General features: G+C 39.7%; 3 protein-coding genes and 1 non-coding gene across 5 annotated transcripts; all 4 read left to right on the forward strand.

Moving 5' to 3' along the window:
* Nucleotides 1-1,094: 1,094 nt before the first annotated feature.
* Nucleotides 1,095-3,946, forward strand: LOC126583015 (probable endo-1,3(4)-beta-glucanase ARB_01444). Its single transcript, XM_050247309.1, has one exon. It carries the CDS (start codon nt 1,386-1,388, stop codon nt 3,762-3,764), a length of 2,379 nt encoding a protein of 792 aa, XP_050103266.1. The 5' UTR covers nt 1,095-1,385; the 3' UTR covers nt 3,765-3,946.
* Nucleotides 3,947-8,805: 4,859 nt separating this feature from the next.
* Nucleotides 8,806-14,828, forward strand: LOC126583016 (proline-rich receptor-like protein kinase PERK8). Of its 2 annotated transcripts, none has more exons than XM_050247310.1 (8): nt 8,806-10,464; nt 10,792-11,199; nt 11,521-11,613; nt 12,141-12,211; nt 12,477-12,553; nt 12,664-12,811; nt 14,021-14,182; nt 14,263-14,828. In XM_050247310.1, exons 1-8 carry the CDS (start codon nt 9,564-9,566, stop codon nt 14,611-14,613), a joined length of 2,211 nt encoding a protein of 736 aa, XP_050103267.1. In that variant the 5' UTR covers nt 8,806-9,563; the 3' UTR covers nt 14,614-14,828. The 2 variants fall into 2 exon arrangements, with proteins under 2 accessions (XP_050103267.1, XP_050103268.1); XM_050247311.1 differs by having other exon boundaries at nt 8,807-10,464; nt 11,527-11,613.
* On the forward strand, nt 13,781-13,899 carry LOC126584006 (5S ribosomal RNA). Its single transcript, XR_007609930.1, has one exon. It is a non-coding gene; the product is annotated as a 5S ribosomal RNA (ribosomal RNA).
* A 1,514-nt stretch (nt 14,829-16,342) lies between the features above and the next one.
* On the forward strand, nt 16,343-18,264 carry LOC126583020 (cinnamoyl-CoA reductase-like SNL6). The gene is made up of 5 exons (XM_050247315.1): nt 16,343-16,675; nt 16,778-16,950; nt 17,070-17,261; nt 17,376-17,529; nt 17,715-18,264. Exons 1-5 carry the CDS (start codon nt 16,462-16,464, stop codon nt 18,020-18,022), a joined length of 1,041 nt encoding a protein of 346 aa, XP_050103272.1. The 5' UTR covers nt 16,343-16,461; the 3' UTR covers nt 18,023-18,264.
* Nucleotides 18,265-19,020: the final 756 nt, after the last annotated feature.

A 19,020-nucleotide genomic window follows, 5' to 3' on the forward strand; every position in this document is an offset into this window, starting at 1 on the left:
AATGCTTGGAGAAATTTTTAGTTGTGACAGGAACATAAGTGGTACACCACGTATTTTAATAAGAATGTTGAGAAATTTTATTTTTTAAGTTATTAACTTTTTAGCACAGACATCCCACAATTTGTTTAGTAAGACGTGGTGTACCATCCCGTATATTAATCACACTGAAAAATCTCTCCAATGCTTGCGGCATTGGAAATGCATGCAACGAAAGTTTGGTGGCAAGTAAGAGAGAGAGAGAGAGAGAGAGAGAGAGAGAGAGAATGTTTGAGGGAGATTTTACGAGGAATAATAGTGTGTGATAGAACCCAAAATATCAACCCTAGCTCAACCTTAACTGTTGTACATAGAAGCGATTAAGAGAAGGAAGGAAGGAAGAGAGAAGACAATATTGGATGTTTTTTGTTTATTTTGGTTGAGCACTTCTGAGGTTTCCTTTGGGCATGCTACGTGATGTTGAATTTTATTTTGTTCTACTAAACGATTGTGTGCCTTTGGTTAGTTTCTCTATGTGAAATCTACTTGCATGTTTCTCTTAAATACTAGGACATCACATCTAATATTTAATTAGTCTGGTTATGAAGTATATTTTTTTTTATGTCATCGATAACGTGCTATTATACACAAATTTATGTTGCATTTACATCGATCTTTTTTCTTTTTGATATCAAGAAGGGAATTGAACATAAATGCCAATTGTAAAAAAGCTACGTAGCTTTCTAATGTCGCGTATGTATGAAGGGAGATTGTTTTTTGGCCTCCAATGCATAATCTTAGTGACGTAACTCGTTAAAAATAAAAGGAAAACTAACGAAAAGTTAAAAAAAAAACCAGTTTTAATGAAAAATGACAAATAAATATATAGTGAATAGTATCAGATAAAGGTAAAAATGTGATTTTTCGTTAAAAGTGAACCGTACCAGAAATGTTTCATAAAAACTCCCTTAAATAAATGCTTGTTACGGGTTTAAACAGTGAGTTATACTAGCTACCTGGAAGTCATATAATTGCTTGCGTATGAAGCATTCTTGATTCCCACATTTGTCATTGGCATCCATTTCTTCGAATCAAACTACTTATGGATAACTTGCAATCCTCCCACGTCCCATCCCATGCACAGAAACTAAAGGTCTTCTTCCTCCTTGTGTTGGTAACTAACTGCTAAAAAAACCCCCACCATTTTCTCCTAGCTTCCCTCCCCATGGCTCCTACCCAATTCCCACCATCGTCCAAAGTTCGAATGATATTTCAGTCCAATCTATGTTATCGGGATGGTGATCCGAGCTTCGTGCATAAAACAAACACATGTGCTTCAGTTGACATAGCTTCGCCAAGAAAAATCCCTATAACCACCACCCCCTCCATCTTCATATCCATCCCAAACCATGTCGTCAACACCTCCGGAAGAAGAATCCCAAACCATGTCGTCACCGCCGCCGGAAGAAGAATCCGAAACCACGTCGCCACCCGCTCCATCATCACCACCTGCAGAAGATGAATGCGAAACCATGTCACCAACAGCCGATCCATCATCACCGCCTCCGGAAGAAGAATCCGAAACCGTGTCGCCAACAGCCGATCCATCATCACCAGCTGCGGAAGATGAATCCGAAACCATGGGATCACCACCTCCGGAAGAAGAATCCAAAACCCTGTCGTCACCACCTCCGGAAGAAGAATCCCAAACCAAGTCACTACCACCGCAGCAAACTCTCAGACCACCCACCGCCGCCGCCTCATTCCTCTTCCCCGAAACCCAATCCACCGTCCTACCCGACCCATCAAACTTCTTCTCCCAAGACCTCCTCTCATCCCCTCTCCCCACAGAGTCCTTCTTCCAAAACTTCGCTCTCAAAAACGGCGACCAACCCGAATACATCCACCCTTACGCCGTCAAATCCTCCTCCGCCGCCCTAACCATCTCCTACCCATCTCTCTCCTCCACCTCCGCCTTCACACACCAAATCTTCACCGCCGATCTCGCCATTTCCGCCACCCAAAAACCCGATTCTCCACAACCCCACAAAATCTCCTCCTTCAACGACCTCAGCGTCACATTGGACTTCCCCTCTTCCAACCTCAGCTTCTTCCTCGTCCGCGGCAGCCCATTCATCACGTGCTCTGTTTCCAACGCCACCTCTCTTTCAATCTCCACCATCCACTCAATCCTCTCGTGTTCACCAAACGACTCAAAGACCAAATACACCATCAAGCTCAGTAACAATCAGACATGGCTTGTATACACTTCTTCCCCGATCGATTTGGCAACCAACTGCCTGTCACCGATCACCTCCAATGAGTTTTCTGGGATAGTTCGGATTGCGATATTACCGGATTCGGATCCGAAATTCGAGGCGACCCTTGACCCGGTCAGTCCTTGCTACCCGGTTTCCGGCGAAGCGGTTTTCACAAAGCCGTTTGCTTTGGAATACAAATGGGAGAAGAAAGGATCGGGCGATTTGCTCATGCTTGCTCATCCTCTGCACCTCCAGCTTCTCTCCCGCGAGGATTCTGACGTCACTGTTTTGGAGGATTTCAAGGTCAAGAGCATCGATGGGGATCTTGTTGGCGTCGTTGGCGATTCATGGTCGCTGAAACTCGACCCTATTTTGATCACCTGGCATTCGAATCGAGGTGTTGGAGAAGAGTCGTATGCTGAAATTGTTTCTGCACTTGTCAAGGATGTTGGGGAGCTGAATTCCAGTGCGATAGCTACAAAATCTTCGTACTTTTATGGAAAATTGATCGCGAGGGCGGCGAGGCTGGCTTTGATTGCAGAGGAAGTGGCTCATCTCGATGTGATTCCGACGATTAGGAAGTTCTTGAAGGAAACGATTGAGCCGTGGCTGGCTGGAACTTTCGGGGGAAATGGTTTCTTGCATGACAAGAAATGGGGTGGCATTGTCACGAAACAAGGAGCAACCGATTCTGGTGCAGATTTTGGGTTTGGACTTTATAGTGGTCACCATTATCATCTGGGGTACTTTGTTTATGGGATTTCAGTGCTTGCAAAAATTGATCCTGCTTGGGGGAGGAAGTATCGGGCTCAAGCTTATTCGCTCACCGCTGATTATTTGACGGTGGGCAGGCATTCAGATTCGCATTATCCACGCATAAGGTGCTTTGATTTTTACAAATTACACTCGTGGAGAAGCGGGTTAAATGAGTCTGCAGATGGTCGTAATCAGGAGAGCACGAGTGAGGCAGTGAATGCCTACTATTCAGCTGCATTGTTGGGCTTAGTTTATGGAGACACCCATCTTGTGGCCACGGGATCAATGCTTGCAGCTTTGGAGATTCGGGCAGCCCAAATGTGGTGGCACGTAAAAGAGGGAAGTAACATGTATGGGCAGGATTTCACAAGGGAAAATCGCTTGGTTGGAATTTTATGGAGTAACAAGAGGGACAGCGCAGTTTGTTTCGCTCCTTCGGAGTGGAAAGAGTGCAGGCTTGGAATTCAGTTGCTACCTCTATTGCCGATCACTGAGGCCTTGTTTTCAGATGCTAGCTTTATTAGGGATCTCGTGACGTGGACACTACCGGCTTTGAGTAGGGAGGGAGTAGGGGAAGGATGGAAAGGATTTGTCTATGCCTTGGAAGGGATTTATGACAAAGAAGGCGCTTTGGGGAAGATAAAGAGCTTGAATGGTCACGATGATGGTAACTCGCTTACGAATCTCTTGTGGTGGATCCACAGCAGAGGAAAGGAAGGAGAGGAAGTCGGACTTGGACATAACGTTTCCTGGTCCGGGCTTTATCATTAAACTGGTTGCATTATAATTTGTGATCGTGATTTCGTTCTCCGTTGTATTTACTGTCGTGTTTTGATTGACATACATCTGTTCTTTCTTCCGAATTGAGAACTTTCATTCTATTTCGATCCATTGTATTTACCTGTTATTGTTGAAACCAACTGCTTTTCTGAAATATATCATATTTTAGACGACTTTCATGTCAAGAAACATTGACACAACAAGGGGAGTCGAATTCTAAAATTTTAAACATCCATAACTACAAGGTTTTTTCTTTCACAGCGTGAACAGAACCGAACACAAACGCCATTAGAAACTCACTGAACCTGAACAAGGTCTCCGATTAGAAACTCACAAACGCCATTAGAAACGCTATATACTCGATTACATAGATGAGCAGTAACGTCAAACAAATGCCTGACAAGAATCAAGACCTTATTAATAGAAGAAATGCAGACCAGAATAAGAACATAATAATAAAAAAGAACCAGAACTCTTGACTCTGCGATAAGTCATCTTCCGAATCTTGGCCATCTTCCGAATCTTGATCATCTTCCGAACCTTGGTCATCTTCGTCTTCCGAATCTAGGTCATATTCCCAACCTGGGTCATCTTCTGAATCCGAGCCATCTTCCGAATCTTGGTCATCCTCCATGCTTCCTAACACTGCTATAGCTTCATTCCTTCGTTCATGAAGTTGGACTATTTGTTCTTCAACTTGGCGAATGAGAGCAGTCAGTGCTCTGCGCACTTCGAGGCTCAATGGCAAGTCATCTTCCAAAGCTCGACACATTTTGATTGTTGCCGGTGGTTCCTGGCATGATATAGAATGTTTATTAGAAACCAGACAGCGCAGACCGCAGGGGCTAAGCATTTGCTTCCCTCCGTTTCCCCCGATCACCATCCATCGTACAATCCATTAGAAGCGAAAAACGAAAGCGCTGTGTGCTGCTGTCTAGTATTGATAGAACAGCGAAACGAAGCTTACACATTCAAAAATCTTCCCAGACGGACACCAAAACCAGATACGGGTTAGCTCGTCTTTTGCGGTATGGAAGTCACTCTCTGGTCACATTTCACCCTCTCACACACCACACACAAACTCAATGGTGCGTGCAGGTTTCAAACACAAGTACTTGAAACTGTAGATTCGACGCAAAATGATGTCGAAGAGGAGGCATTCCGTTGAATCGCTCATCCATCTCACACACACATACATATATGTGTTCATTTTTTTCCTTGGGACATTTTCTCAGCAACCAACAAACAAAACGCGGCGAACATGAATTCGACATTCGGCAAAAACAAAAGAGAAACCATATATCGGATTCGAAAGAAGATTACAGAAAATGAGGTCGAAATTAGTGAATTAGATACGGAGGAAGAAGAAGGGGTACCTCAGCTGAGGAATCGGAGTTGGAGTCGGAGAGACAGAGACGGAGACGGAGAAATTTGAAAGCGCGCGCGTTAACGTACGCGGGTTGTGCCGTTGGGAATGGGATTCCGCTGTCATTTGGGTCATTAGCCGCCGGTTTATATGGCCCAAAAGTTACAAGGTTGTTGGAGGCTTGGAGGAGTGCAATATTGATAAAGCCCATTTTTTCCATAGCCCATAAGAATTTCCCCATTTTAAGTTGAATAATAAATTCATTATTTATTTAATACAATGATTTCCAGGTGAACTTGGGCTAAATACGTTAACCACAATTAAGTATCGAATTCGTCATTCATGAAAGTTGAAGTTGAGATCTCTCGCTTATAAATTAAGAGGAATATCACTAGTTCAAAGTGCTGCTGGCATAACTTTTATTCTTTTCTTCGTTTGAATACATCGATATTTTTTTAAGTACATTAGGCAGTGTGAGATTTAGTCTTAAGTCGCATATGTGAATTAGGCTAGTTGATTGGGACACTATATCAGTCTCTTGCAATTGAGCCCGCACCCTCCTGCATATAGACTATAGTAGTTTAGAATATTGGATTTTTAATGAACACATTTACAAAACTTGTTATGTTGTTATTGTCATTGCCACCACTCATCTATAGAGTTAACGTAAGCCTCACAACCATCACTGTTCATTCTAACTATCACCACTTATCATCATCATTGTATATTTTACACTTGATGAAATTCATAATCGAATGTCGTAGTCATAACCATAAGTAAAGAAAATTAATTTATAGATCCTCAAACTCAAAATTATATCTCAAAACTCAAGTTGCATATATCAAATCCTAGTGTATCTATGTTTTTCAAATATTATGTCATTTTCATATTAAAGGCCTTGTTGCAATATTTTTAGGTCAATGCCCTAGTTGGAATATTGTTGTTATGCTATAGGACAAAGCAGAAGCCACATTAAGTTGTCCACCAACATAAAACAAAATTAGAGAGTAAGGAAGGAACCATTGCAGTTAGCCTGTCTCCATGAGAATGCCTGCATTGCATGCCATATTCTGTCATTAGCTCAACCAACAAACCCTCTCTTTCAAAGCCTTTGAGTTGAAGATTTCAAGATTATGAGATGGTTTTACATTAATTAATTAGTGAATCCACTTTATAAAACAACTCAAGAGACAAAAGCCTTCCTTTATAATTTCAAGAGTAATTTACATGTAACAGGTTTATTGTTATTATTTTGTCTCGATTTATAACCTATTATTTTGCAAAGAAAAATTTACACACAACCAACAACTAAGTCTTACCCCACTACGCCATTAAATGGCTTTGAATCATATACCGTCACTGTGCTCGGTTTTGTGCCAAGTCTTCCGCTAGCTCTAAGTATTTCATATATTTTCCTATAGTTTCTTTCAAAGTCTTCCTAGGTTTTCTCTACCTCTTTTGCTACGAGTCTTTGTTTCATAGTCGCATATTCTAAACGGAGTATCTGTAGGCCTTCAGTTCACGTATCCAAACCATCTTAACTGATTTTTTCTCATTTTATCTTCAATTGCAGCTATTCCTATTTTACTAGGATATCCTCGCTCTTAATGCAAAAACTTACACATAACAACGCATTATTAAAACGTAATGCCACATGTGTGAATCCAATCCGTATAGATGCTTCTCACCTCGATAGCAAATGAAACAAATGAAACAAGTTAAAGGCTGGGTTTTGCAGAATTGTTTATTGGCGTTGATCAACATGCGCGCATTCGGACATCATGGGAGTGATGAGGGAATGAGATCTCGTATTATTTGTTTATTTAAATCACCTCATCTATCTAATTATTGTTAATCCTTTATTTTGAGCTTTGGCGCTGACTAATTGTTTCAAGTCCTACGCGGCGTCGTTATTTGACTTTTCTGTTTTTTTTTCATACAAAAACTTTGTTTATTCACCTCCGTTGATGAAATATTACAACAGTCACGTAGTATTTTTACTGTAAAAGTTTTTAACTTAAGTAACAAATTGAAAACCTTCTTGGTCAAGCAGGTGCATCCACCTGTTTACGGATTTGGATCCTCTCCGAGGCAATTGGTCGGGATCCTCCTGACCAATGTATGTGAGCCGTTGGATTTTTATCTAACGACTACAATTATTATAACTTTTAGAGGACCCTCCCTATTTGTAGTAGTTGAATAAAAATCCAACGGCCCACATACACCGGCCAGAAGGATCCTAACCAATTGCCTCGAAGAGGATCCAAATCCCCTGTTTACATCTTATATGTGATCGTCCGAGCCCCTCCATATTCCTCATTTTGCTCCTCAGCTTATTGGATTTTAGCAGTCTTTTTCAGTTGTTGTTTTGTATGGGAAGCAGGTTAGCAAAAGTGAAATTCAAAAGAATTGACGGGAACACACATAAATGGTGGACTAAGTACTTTAATTCGATGCAAAGTAAAGAAATTTATTGGGACTTGACATGATGAGAATCCTCCTAAAAAAATGTGGCGCCTTAAAAAAATGCTATGGTACATGTATAATTGTTATCAACTCGTGTCATAAGGTGTTGGAAGTCCTCAACAAGTGCAAATTTGAATAGCTTAAAAAGGAGGGAAAAGCAAGAACTACTAAATGTAAAAACTTGTGCCTTACTATTCAAGATGGAAGCACCCACAACATGTTTTGCTTAAATATTGGGCTTGTGGTGGGTTTTTTTTCGAAATTTTACAGGTTAAATTTTGAGAGATTATATTCACATATTCTAATTTATTTCTCCCACATTCTTTTAATTTTTTAATATTTTATATACACCACTAACACTTGATAAAAAAAAATTTAAAAATGTGTGGGAGAAGTAATTTGGGATGTGTGAATATAATCTCCCTAAATTTTGGTGGTTTTTCTTTGAGCTTGAGTTATCATACTTCTTTTTATATGGAGCATCATGCTGTTATCATTGTTGTGGTCTCATGCGTGGTGTTGACAAATTTATGGCTTGAAAGTGAACCTTCTATTCTTCTCCTTGGTCGCTTTGGACTCGTTGGAAAAACTACATTTCCCGGTTGCAGTACATGGTTTTCCTCTCATACGTATCAAGAAAGGAATGCAATTGTTGACAAATTAGCCAATTGAGGGCTTCTCTGGTCCTCACCTTTTGGTATGCCGTTTTTCAAAAAGAGTAAGGTTTATGTCCCGTCTTTTTATGTATTTTATTTTTCTTGTTTCATGAGAGGTAATGCTTATGTCCGTTGACTAGACATAACTTTTTTTCATTTTAATAAAATTTTCTCGCACCTCTGAGGTTCCTAAAAGAAAAGTTTTGCTTAAAAATCAAGTATTTAAAGCTTGAAAGGTTGTTCTTCAATATAACTGAATTTAAAAGAAAAAGTTGTGGCTAATTGCTCTTTTTCTTGCTAGATTTGATTATTCTTCTCTAATTTCAAATGCTAAAACAAAGAAAAATATAATCAAATATAACTTTTCTGTACACGTTAGTTGCGGATGTAAACTTGAACATCAAGTAAAAGTTTGAAATATCTTTGTGAACATTACTAAAATTCAATTAGCAGAAAAAAAAAATAATGAGCAAAAAATTAAAATTCAAAAACAAAAAATATAAACAGGAAGGAACAGCCAATGAAGGCGTTTACATATTCTAAGCATAAAATTTGGGACCATGCTTCTCCTCTCAAGTAATTTTACAATCATTGTTTTTGGCTGCCACCGCCGCTCTGCATGTGAAGTCTCTCTCGCTGGTCGCTCTCCTTCCGAAGTCGCCCCCACGTTTACTAAGCGTGTTTTGGGGTTTACACCCTTTTTTTTTTTCTTAAACTCTTCACCATTTCCCAAGAAAATATCAAAGCTTTCTGGGGAAAACGTTGCCGCATTCGAAAATTCCACCATTTCGGAGATAGGTATTAATTTGCTCGAGCTTTTAGCTTCTGGGTTTTGTTTTTGAACAGTTTTGGCGATTTGGATTGCTGCATTTTCCCTGTAAAGTTATGAGCTTGTAGTTGTAGTAGTAATAAATCTGGGTTTTAAAGCTTGAAGCTTGCAGATGGTGGGCTTTTTTGATCTGGTTTGTGCTCAAATTTTGGGGTTTTGGTTGTCAAATTTGTTCTTTCGAGGGATTTGTGAACCGGGTAGTGCTTAGATTCTGTGAATTTTGGTTAATCTGAAACTTTCCAGGGTTTTGGGAAAAAGTCAGGAAGTTGAAGAAGGCAATGGATTTTGCCTGGAAATTTTGAATTAGGGTTTTCTGACATTTGGGATTTGTATATTTGTAATGCAACGGTCTCTGATGTATAAATACCAGTAAAAGTGACTATTTTTGTGATTGAATTTGGAAAGTTCGGTGATGGAATTTATATAATAAAGCCAAAAAAGTAGCAAAATTTAGCATTCAATTTCACATAAACATGTCTTCAACTTCACCTTCTCCAAATTCTTCCCCTTCTGCGGTCTCACCGACTTCATCTGATACCACAACACCACCCCCATCAAATTCTTCAACTACCCCAACAACTACTGCAACCCCTTCCGACGCTTCACCTCCCCCTGCCCAATCTCCTCCTCCAGCATCACCAGCTTCCCCCTCTCCAAAATCATCACCACCTCCGTCAACTCCGCCACCAACTTCACCACCGCCTTCGCCGCCGGCAGCTCCACCCCCATCATCACCTCCTCCAGCATCACCACCACCTTCTCCACCAGCTGCCTCTCCTACAGCTGCGTCTGCACCCCCACCAGATGCTTCCCCACCACCTCCATCAGAAAGTTCTCCCCCTCCCAAATCTTCCCCTACACCTCCTGCAGAAGCCTCACCTCCACCTAAATCCACAGAGTCCCCGCCACCTTCGTCCAATTCTCCACCACCGCCACAAGGAGAAGCACCGAAGAAATCTCCTTCATCCCCCACTGGTACACCTCCTCCATCTGCTTCCAAATCTGCTCCTGCACCAGCTGATAAATCTCCCCCTGCATCCACAGTGCAATCACCACCTCCTTCAGTGCCTTCATCTTCTTCACCTCCTGTTACTTCTCCTACCCTGCCCAGTAATTCATCAAATCCCACTCCCTTACCACAGAAGCCAACTGCAAGGTCAACCACTGATGCCAATGTAACATCAAATGCCACATCCGGAAATAAAGGAGGGTTAGACACTGGAGGAGCTGTGGCCATTGGAATTGTAGTTGGATTCCTGGTGATCAGTCTTCTTGTAATGGCGGTGTGGTTTGCAAAGAAGCAGAAGAAAAGAAAAGCTGGAGCAAATCTTGCCTACAGCATGCCTTCCCCCTTTGCTTCATCCCAGAATTCAGGTAACACATTGAGCACGCATTACTTGAATTATGTCATTTTCTTGTTTGTTTGCTGACACTTTTTCAAACTTGCTTCATTGACAAGGAATTCTGGTAGCTGTTCCATACGAATTGGATGAGCTTGCTTATTCAAAACTTGCTTTATTTTCTTTTTCGTTTCTGCCATTCTACTTTCTTTGAGCGCTGTCAGTTCTTATACGGCCTGTAGGCTTTACATTGTATAAAATCATATGAGAAGTAAGCTTTTGAGTTAGCTAGCAAGTTTTATCTGAATGTGCAGATGAGGTAATTGGATTCAAACTAATGGAACTTTTTTCTGCTCTCCAGATTCAGCATTTCTTAAGCCCTATTCTCCAGCTCCCCTTGTAGGAAATGGTTCTGGCAGCGATTTCATGTATGCACAATCAGATGGTGGCGTTAACAATTCAAAGTCATGGTTCACATATGAAGAACTAATCAAAGCCAAGAATGGGTTTTCGAAACAGAATCTTTTGGGCGAAGGTGGATTTGGTTGTGTATACAAAGGTGTTTTGGAAGATGAAAGGGAAGTTGCTGTAAAACAGCTCAAAATTGGTGGGGGACAAGGGGAGCGTGAGTTTAAAGCTGAAGTTGAAATTATTAGTCGAGTACACCATCGCCATTTGGTTTCCCTGGTTGGTTACTGTATATCTGAGCATCAAAGGTTGCTTGTCTACGATTTCGTTCCAAATGATACTCTTCATTACCATCTTCATGGTAAGCCTTCTAATTTTGAAAGCAAGACCAATCTAAAATGTTCTGGAACAAAATAGGGGGCTTGTGTTATATCCTGTTGTGTCCAATATTGATGTCTTTTAATTAAATTATTAACTAATAGTCCTTTAAAAGATGGCTACGTTAACCTGTGCCAATAAACTTGCTAATGCTGCACATTGTGCTTGGTAATTTATTTTTTTAAAGTCACGGCATAATTTATCAAGCAATATTTTGGGCATTAGTAAATTTGAAGCGTAATTCTCTTCTGCATGCAGGTATCTTGTCAAAATTGTACCTCTTCTAACTTTCCTCTATTGAAAGCTGCAGGTGAGGGCATGCCAGTCCTGGATTGGGCAACCAGAGTCAAGGTTGCTGCTGGTGCAGCTCGTGGAATAGCTTACTTACATGAAGATTGTGAGTTTCTTCTTTTGTTCTGGAACTCTCAATTTGGATTCAACTTTTCTCGACCTTGGTTTGATCGAGTGCAAACACATAATCAGAAATGACAGTTTTTCCTTAATTTTTTAATTAAATGAACAGTAGCCTTTCTTTTTGTCATAAATTTCCGTCAAGTACAAAGTTACAGTTTTTTATTTATCCTATGTGAAACAGCCATTAGTCAATAATCATACAGAAATAGGTCCTCTACATAAAAGTTCATATTAGTTTCCAAGGCTTTTTAACTCTCTGAACGACGTTAACAATTGTGGAAGAATTCTTTGTTGTCAAGACAATGGACGTATTTAAAGCAAACTAGCGTATTTCTGGAATTTAATAGTGTTTGGTGCTTTGCATAAATGAAATAAATATTATATATATAAAGATTAGCTATTTTCATTCAAAATTCTGCAGAGTTTGTTTCTCCAGTACTGTATTTATCAGCACGCCTTTGAGGATCTAATTCTTCCTCTCACAGTATTTTGTCTTAATGTGTTTATCAGGTCATCCCCGCATTATTCACAGAGATATTAAGTCGTCAAACATCCTTTTGAATAGCAACTTTGAAGCTCAAGTACGTTCGTCAGTTACAAACCTTAATTTAAAAATAAAAACACTTCTATGCAGTTATAGTGATTGCTTCTAGTGCTTGCAACACGAGCGCATTTCCATCTCCTTTTAAGTAAGAGCCCTTTTGGCAGCCTAATAATCATATATTCATGGAATGACTACAATTTCCTCTTACAATAATAGGCAGCCAGAACACGTTTTCCCTGTCTCCGATTGTTAATCATTTGACAGCAATTAATCTTCTAACGATGAATTTTACTTGTTAACAGGTTGCAGATTTTGGGCTTGCAAAGCTAGCATTGGATTCAAATACGCATGTGACGACAAGAGTAATGGGAACGTTTGGGTAGTTACCTTTACTTTTTTGGATCAGGATCCTTTTCATTTCTTCAATCTTTCCGTTGGCATCATTTGCTTTTTATATATTCTGATGAATGATATTGTGTGATTTTCCAGATACATGGCACCAGAATATGCAACAAGTGGAAAGTTGACGGACAAGTCTGATGTTTACTCTTATGGTGTTGTGCTATTGGAGCTAATTACAGGTCGCAAACCTGTGGATTCTTCTCAGCCATTGGGTGATGAGAGCCTAGTTGAATGGGTAAATTCATAAACATTGTTGATATCTCCCTGTAGGTATTGGAAGTTATTTCTTTTTGAAAGTGCATCTATGCCGATCATTGTGAGACTATTTTTCGCTTTTCGCCAAATTCCTGATTTTCTTTTTCCATCAATTACGGAGTTGTGCTTAGAATTTCAAAGGGCTCAAGTCTACAACAACAACAACAACAACAAAGCCTTTTCCCACTAAGTGGGGTCGGCTATGTGAATCCTAGAACGCCATTGCGCTCGGTTTTGTGTCATGTCCTCCATTAGATCCAAGTACTCTAAGTCTTTTTTTAGGGTATTTTCCAAAGTTTTCCTAGGTCTTCCTCTACCCCTTCGGCCCTGAACCTCTGTCCCGTAGTCACATCTTCGAACCGGAGCGTCAGTAGGCCTTCTTTGCACATGTCCAACCCACTCATTCCTAATTTTATCCTTTCTCGTGAGCCCACACCTCCAACGAAGCATCCTCATCTCCGCTACACCCATTTTGTGTATGTGTTGATGCTTCACCGCCCAACATTCTGTGTCATACAGCATCGCCGACCTTATTGTCGTCCTAAAAAATTTTCCCTTGAGCTTCAATGGCATACGACGGTCACACAACACGCAACTCTTCCACTTCATCCATCCCGCTTGTATTCCATATATTCTGTCTTTGATCGGCTTAGGCGAAGACCTTTAGATTCCAACACTTCTCTCCAAAGGTTAAGCTTCGCATTTACCCCTTCCTAAGTTTCATCTATCAACCCTATATCGTCTGCGAAAAGCATACACCAAGGAATAACATCTTGAATATGTCCTGTTAACTCATCCATCAATCAAGTCTAATGACTGAAAATTCTCAAACGGCTGAAGTCAAAAAGTTGCTTTCCATTGGGCATGTTCAAGGTGGAGATTTTACCTGTTTTATGCTAACACTTTGATAGTCAGACAGCCGGCACTCCTATCTTACGTCAAATCCTTGGGATGTGATCATACCAACTCAAATGCACCGGATCCCATCAGAACTCCGAAGTTAAGTGCGTTTGGGCGAGAGTAGTACTAGGATGGGTGATCTCATGGGAAGTCCTCGTGTTGCATCCCCCACAGCCAGAAAAGGCTTTGTTGTGTTGTGTTGTTGTTGTATGCTAACACTTTGATGGATTGTTGTGGTTCTATCTAGCATAGTTAAGTCCTAGATTATAACATCTAAAGTTTCCTGCAGGCTCGACCTTTGCTTAGTCAAGCACTAGAAGGCGAAGACTTAGAAGGGTTGGCAGATCCAAGGCTGGAAAAGAATTACGTCGAGAATGAAATGTTTAGAATGATTGAGGCGGCTTCAGCTTGTGTGCGTCATTCAGCTACGAAAAGGCCACGAATGAGACAGGTACCTACAGAATATTGGATGACACTTGCCCACATTTTATTTCGACTGCAGAGAACTAATAATCTTTCCCGCTATGCTAGGTGGTAAGGGCTTTCGACTCCTTGGATGAATTCTCAGATCTCAGTAATGGAATGAAACCTGGCGAGAGCGAAATCTTTAATTCTGCAGAACACTCTGCACAAATTAGAATGTTTCAGAGGATGGCATTCGGCAGTGAAGACAACAGTACGAGTTTTTTCAATCAAAGTCAGAGCAGCTGGAAAAGTAGAGACTCCCGAGAGCAAGGGTACCAAAATCAGAGAAGCTGGGCGAGTAGAGACTCTCGGGAGCACGGGGATCAAACTCAGAGCAGCTGGAGTCGAGACCAGAGAGACCCGAGAAACCCCAGTACCGCGATGTCCATAGATAGATCTGGGATATGGAACAACTGAGAGTTCAACCAACCGTTTGAGCCAGGGTAGGCTGTGTTGTGTTGCTCGTTTCTTGTAAATCTTACACAAATCATATCATTTTCCATTTATTTTTGTGTTCTCTGCTAACATGATTTTGTTGACAGGATCCCAATTTCTGTATTCTTTTTGTGATTTTGATTCATTGATACAGTATATTGTATGTATCTTATTTGAAATATATAATTTTATCTGAATGATCCTTCTCTCCAAATACATGCATTATAGCTTTTCAATGTACGGGTGCATCAAATGTTATGATACAAGTAGTTGAAATATTTTTTTCTCCTCGACCATGTGGCTAAGATTAAGATAAGATAAAATGCGGGCCCTACATGCATTCGTTGAAATCTATATCCTATCTCCTAGTTATAGATGACTGACACTTGTATATATTTTATTTTTGCCATTTAGTTCAGCGGTAAGATCAAAATAAAGTCGGATGGGGTGGGCTCCACATGCATTAACAGTGAAAACTCCTGCATGCATTAACGTTGAAATCTATACCTATCTCTTAGTTATTGATGACCGACGCTTGTATATATTTTATTTTTGCCATTTAGTTCAGCTGTAAGATCAAAATAAAGTCAGATGGTGTGGGGCTCCACATGCATTAACGGTGAAAACTCCTGCATGCATTAACGTTGAAATCTATATCCTATCTCCTAGTTATTGATGACCGGCACTTTTATATATTTTGTTTTTGCCATTTAGTTAAGACGTAAGATCAAAATAAAGTGGGACGGTGTGGACTCCAAATGCATTATTGTTGAAAACTCTATTTATAGTACCAATCTCAATCCCACCATCCAACATTCATTTCTTGGAGAGAGATCATCGTCGGATCCTCCAATTACATTCATTCATCGTGTATTGTGCAGTCAGTTTTCGTCAGGTACTGTTTATATTCAATTTTAAATAAAAAAATTATAATAATTTCTAACTATACGATGTACGATGAACATATATGATTTGAGAATTCCCGAATCCTCACAAAGAGGATCCTTACTCCATTTCTTGTATCAAAAGAAAAATCGGAATAACTTTTGGGTTGTGATTTTCACACACCCTTAACTACTTTTCCCACACCCTCCCTATTTTTTAAATGCTTAATTGGTATCCTACTATTTAATCTTCCATATATACCCCTCCCTATTTAATCTTTCATTAAGGGGTGTGCTATCCACACACCCCATTTTACTTCTCACATATTCCATGATAATTTATGTCCTTTGATCTTCTTCAATTCATTCGATCCGACGGTCAAAAATTAAAAAGGTGTGTGAGAAGTAAAATGGGATGTGTGGATATCACACCCCTTCATTAATTACCATAAAAAAGTAGGAAAGATATATATGGAAGATTAAATGTAGGATACCAATTAAGTATTAAAAAATAGAAAGGGGTGTGAGAAAAGTAGTTAAGGTTGTGTGAAAATCACAACCCTAACTTTTTATTCGGGGCGACACGTCAACCACAAATATAGAATAAAATATAACTGTTTGCTTAACGGTATTATTTTTAAAATATGAAGAATTCTGGACGCAGTTGCAACCTTCCAAAGAATATGATTTTTGGCCCATCAAAGTTTGCCAAATGTACTAACAACCAAGTTGGGTTTTGACGAACAGAGAAGTGTCACAGTTTACTTACTACCCTCGTGCTTTCATCTAATCTTCTCCAACTACCATCGCACAAAATAGAAAGCTGCATCCCTTTTGAGCCGCTATTGTTGTTTATATCTAGTGTTGCATGAGACTTTAGAGAGAGAAAATAAGAGAGAGAGAGAGAGAGAGAGAGAGAGAGAGAGAGAGAGAGAGAGAGAGAGAGATGGCAATGGAAGAAATGGAAGTCCCAAAACATTTGATGTCCTCTTCAGGGGAGGAACATAAAATCTGTGTCAAAAATGCATTCAGCTGCAGTTTAGATGCAAGAGATAGGAGGCTGGTTTGTGTGACCAGTGGGAATTCTCACTTGGGTTCTAACATAGTTAGGGCTCTATTGGCCCGGGGTTATTTGGTCCGAGTTACCATTCAAAACGAAGGTACTTACCCATTTATATTTCGCGCATGACCCTCGAAATTTCGTTTTTGGCTTACCATGTTTGGTTTTGGTTTTGTTTTCTCAAACTATGTGCTGCGGGCAGTGGATTTTGAGGACATGAAGAAGCTAATGAGAGGTGAAGAGATAAGCCAGTTGGAGTGCGTGGTTGTGGCAAAGATGGGTGATTTGAATAGTCTCTGTGACGCCTTTAGAGGTTGCCATGCAATTTTTCACACCTCCTCTTTTATTGATCCACATGGTATCTCCGGTTATTCGGTAAGTTTGTCAAAGCAATGTGCTCGTTTCTTTGAACCGAGTTTGATTCACCTCCTCGTAGATTGGACTAGTTTATAATACTTTTCTGAGGTATTGCACAATATTAAACTATTGATCAGGAAAAAATGGCATTTCTTGAAACTGAAGGGGCAAGAAATGTAATTGAAGCTTGTGGGAGGGCAGCATATGCAAAGAGATGCATCTTCACTTCCTCTCTCCTTGCTGCCATCTGGACAGGTGAAAACTATGAAGAAAAGAAGATCATCGATGAGTATAGCTGGACCAATGTGGATTTCTGCAGAGAAAACAAGGTATGCAAATATAAATATAAAAACTTTGAGGGCCTTTGAGTGAATTTTGTATTTGCTAATTGGTCGCACCAAATAATAATTTTAACAAATTCATCATTTTACTTTGACTGATAGCTTTGGTTAGCCCTAGGGAAGACCACAGCAGAGATGGCTTGTTGGAGGAAGTCCAAGGAAATGAAAGTCAATCTTGTTACTGTGTGCCCTGGCCTCCTAATGGATGCATCTCATCCAAATGCTCACATATCCACTTCCATACCATATCTTAAAGGCAAATCCTTTCGTTCTACGTATCAAAGATCTTAAAAATGAGACAAATTCTCTCGCCAAACAGTCTCAACATTTTAACATGAGACCACACATTTTAGCAGCAACAACTTAACATGTTAGATTGTGTGATAAAGAGAACTTCTCATCCAATACTTATTTTTGCATGTTTTTACACTCTTTCTATAGGTGGCAAGGCAATGTTCAAACACGGTCGCCTAGCTGTGGAGGACGTGAAGAAGGCGGCTGAGGCGCATGTCTGCGTTTATGAAGCGATGGACCATGGCGCCGGCGGGCGATACCTCAGCTTTGGGAAGGTTGTAACAAAAATGGCTGAAGCCATTGAGTTAGAGAATGGATTGAAGATTCATGGGTTGTTATCAGGAGAAGGACTTGAGGACTTGGGTGAAGAAACAGATGAAGAAGTACAAAGCATGCTTAGCAATGCAAAGCTTGCCAGATTGATTGGAGCTTCACAAAAGTTGTCTTGCAAGTAGTGGAGGCACTTGGCTGCATCATGAGAGAGAGAGAGAGCTAAAACAAAATTATTGCCCTTTGGTCCTTGATAATTGAGTACCCTTCGTTATACTGTGAAAGCATTTTTGTGTTTTTTCTTCTTATTTTTGATTGGATGGATGGGATATTTTATGCAAGACTAGCCATCCCATTTGTTGCAAGCACTTGAAAAGGTGGTGCTATCCACACACTTTTTATTTTTATTTTTACACATATTTTTCAATTTTCGACCGTCAGTTCGAGTGAATTGAAGATGATCAAATGATAGGAATTAACAAAATGTGTGTAGAAAGTAAAAGTGAGTGCGTAGATAGCACCATTCTACTTGAAATAGGTCTCAATGTACGAGTCTTTTTACTATAAGCTAATAACATTTAATTTAGAGAATTATTATCGACACTTTAAAAACGTTTTCTTGTCACTTAGTGTTGTGATATAATAATATATTTCTTCACTTGTAAGTGAGAGGTCTTATGTTCGATTCTCGCACAAAAACAAATTTGAACCACATTATTGCTAGCCCGTCATGAGGCTTAGCCCACTCTCCTTACATTATTTGTTAAAAAAAAGGTATATGTCATTTCTTTTATTTTTTTTATAAATTTTTTTGAAGTGCGACCAACAGTTTCTAATAAATAACCTTGAACTATGTTTGGATGAAGAAAATAAATTAAAAATTTTGACAGAAGTCAGAATTTATAAATTGATATGCACCAATTCCCTTATTTGGATTTATAAACATAACAGTTTAGAATTTCTGCGTGAAAAAAAAACCTTTAAACTTGAAACCTCCAATTTCCAAATTTAAATTCAATGCGGGTGACATTTTCAAATTCTAAAAATTCATTATTTCTATTTCCGTCATTTTAAAATTCTTTATAATCTTAGATTTCAACATCCAAGCACATTACTACTTGACAAAGCGAAAGGAAATATTCAAAACAAACGGGTAAAATTTGGTGCCACGTGTCCAAAACTT

Source organism: Malus sylvestris, chromosome 9 (genome assembly GCF_916048215.2).
Source record: "Malus sylvestris chromosome 9, drMalSylv7.2, whole genome shotgun sequence".
In the NCBI taxonomy this organism is placed as follows: domain Eukaryota; kingdom Viridiplantae; phylum Streptophyta; class Magnoliopsida; order Rosales; family Rosaceae; genus Malus; species Malus sylvestris.

Bases quoted from the DNA above. Each gene is read 5' to 3' on its own strand.
- LOC126583015 (XM_050247309.1), top strand. From the start codon at position 1,386: ATGTCGTCAACACCTCCGGAAGAAGAATCCCAAACCATGTCGTCACCG.
- LOC126583016 (XM_050247310.1), top strand. From the start codon at position 9,564: ATGTCTTCAACTTCACCTTCTCCAAATTCTTCCCCTTCTGCGGTCTCA. The intron at 11,614-12,140 runs GTGAGTTTCTTC...TGTGTTTATCAG, and splicing joins AGCTTACTTACATGAAGATT to GTCATCCCCGCATTATTCAC. The intron at 12,812-14,020 runs GTAAATTCATAA...AGTTTCCTGCAG, and splicing joins ATGAGAGCCTAGTTGAATGG to GCTCGACCTTTGCTTAGTCA.
- LOC126583020 (XM_050247315.1), top strand. From the start codon at position 16,462: ATGGCAATGGAAGAAATGGAAGTCCCAAAACATTTGATGTCCTCTTCA. The intron at 17,262-17,375 runs GTATGCAAATAT...TTTGACTGATAG, and splicing joins ATTTCTGCAGAGAAAACAAG to CTTTGGTTAGCCCTAGGGAA. The intron at 17,530-17,714 runs GCAAATCCTTTC...CTCTTTCTATAG, and splicing joins TTCCATACCATATCTTAAAG to GTGGCAAGGCAATGTTCAAA.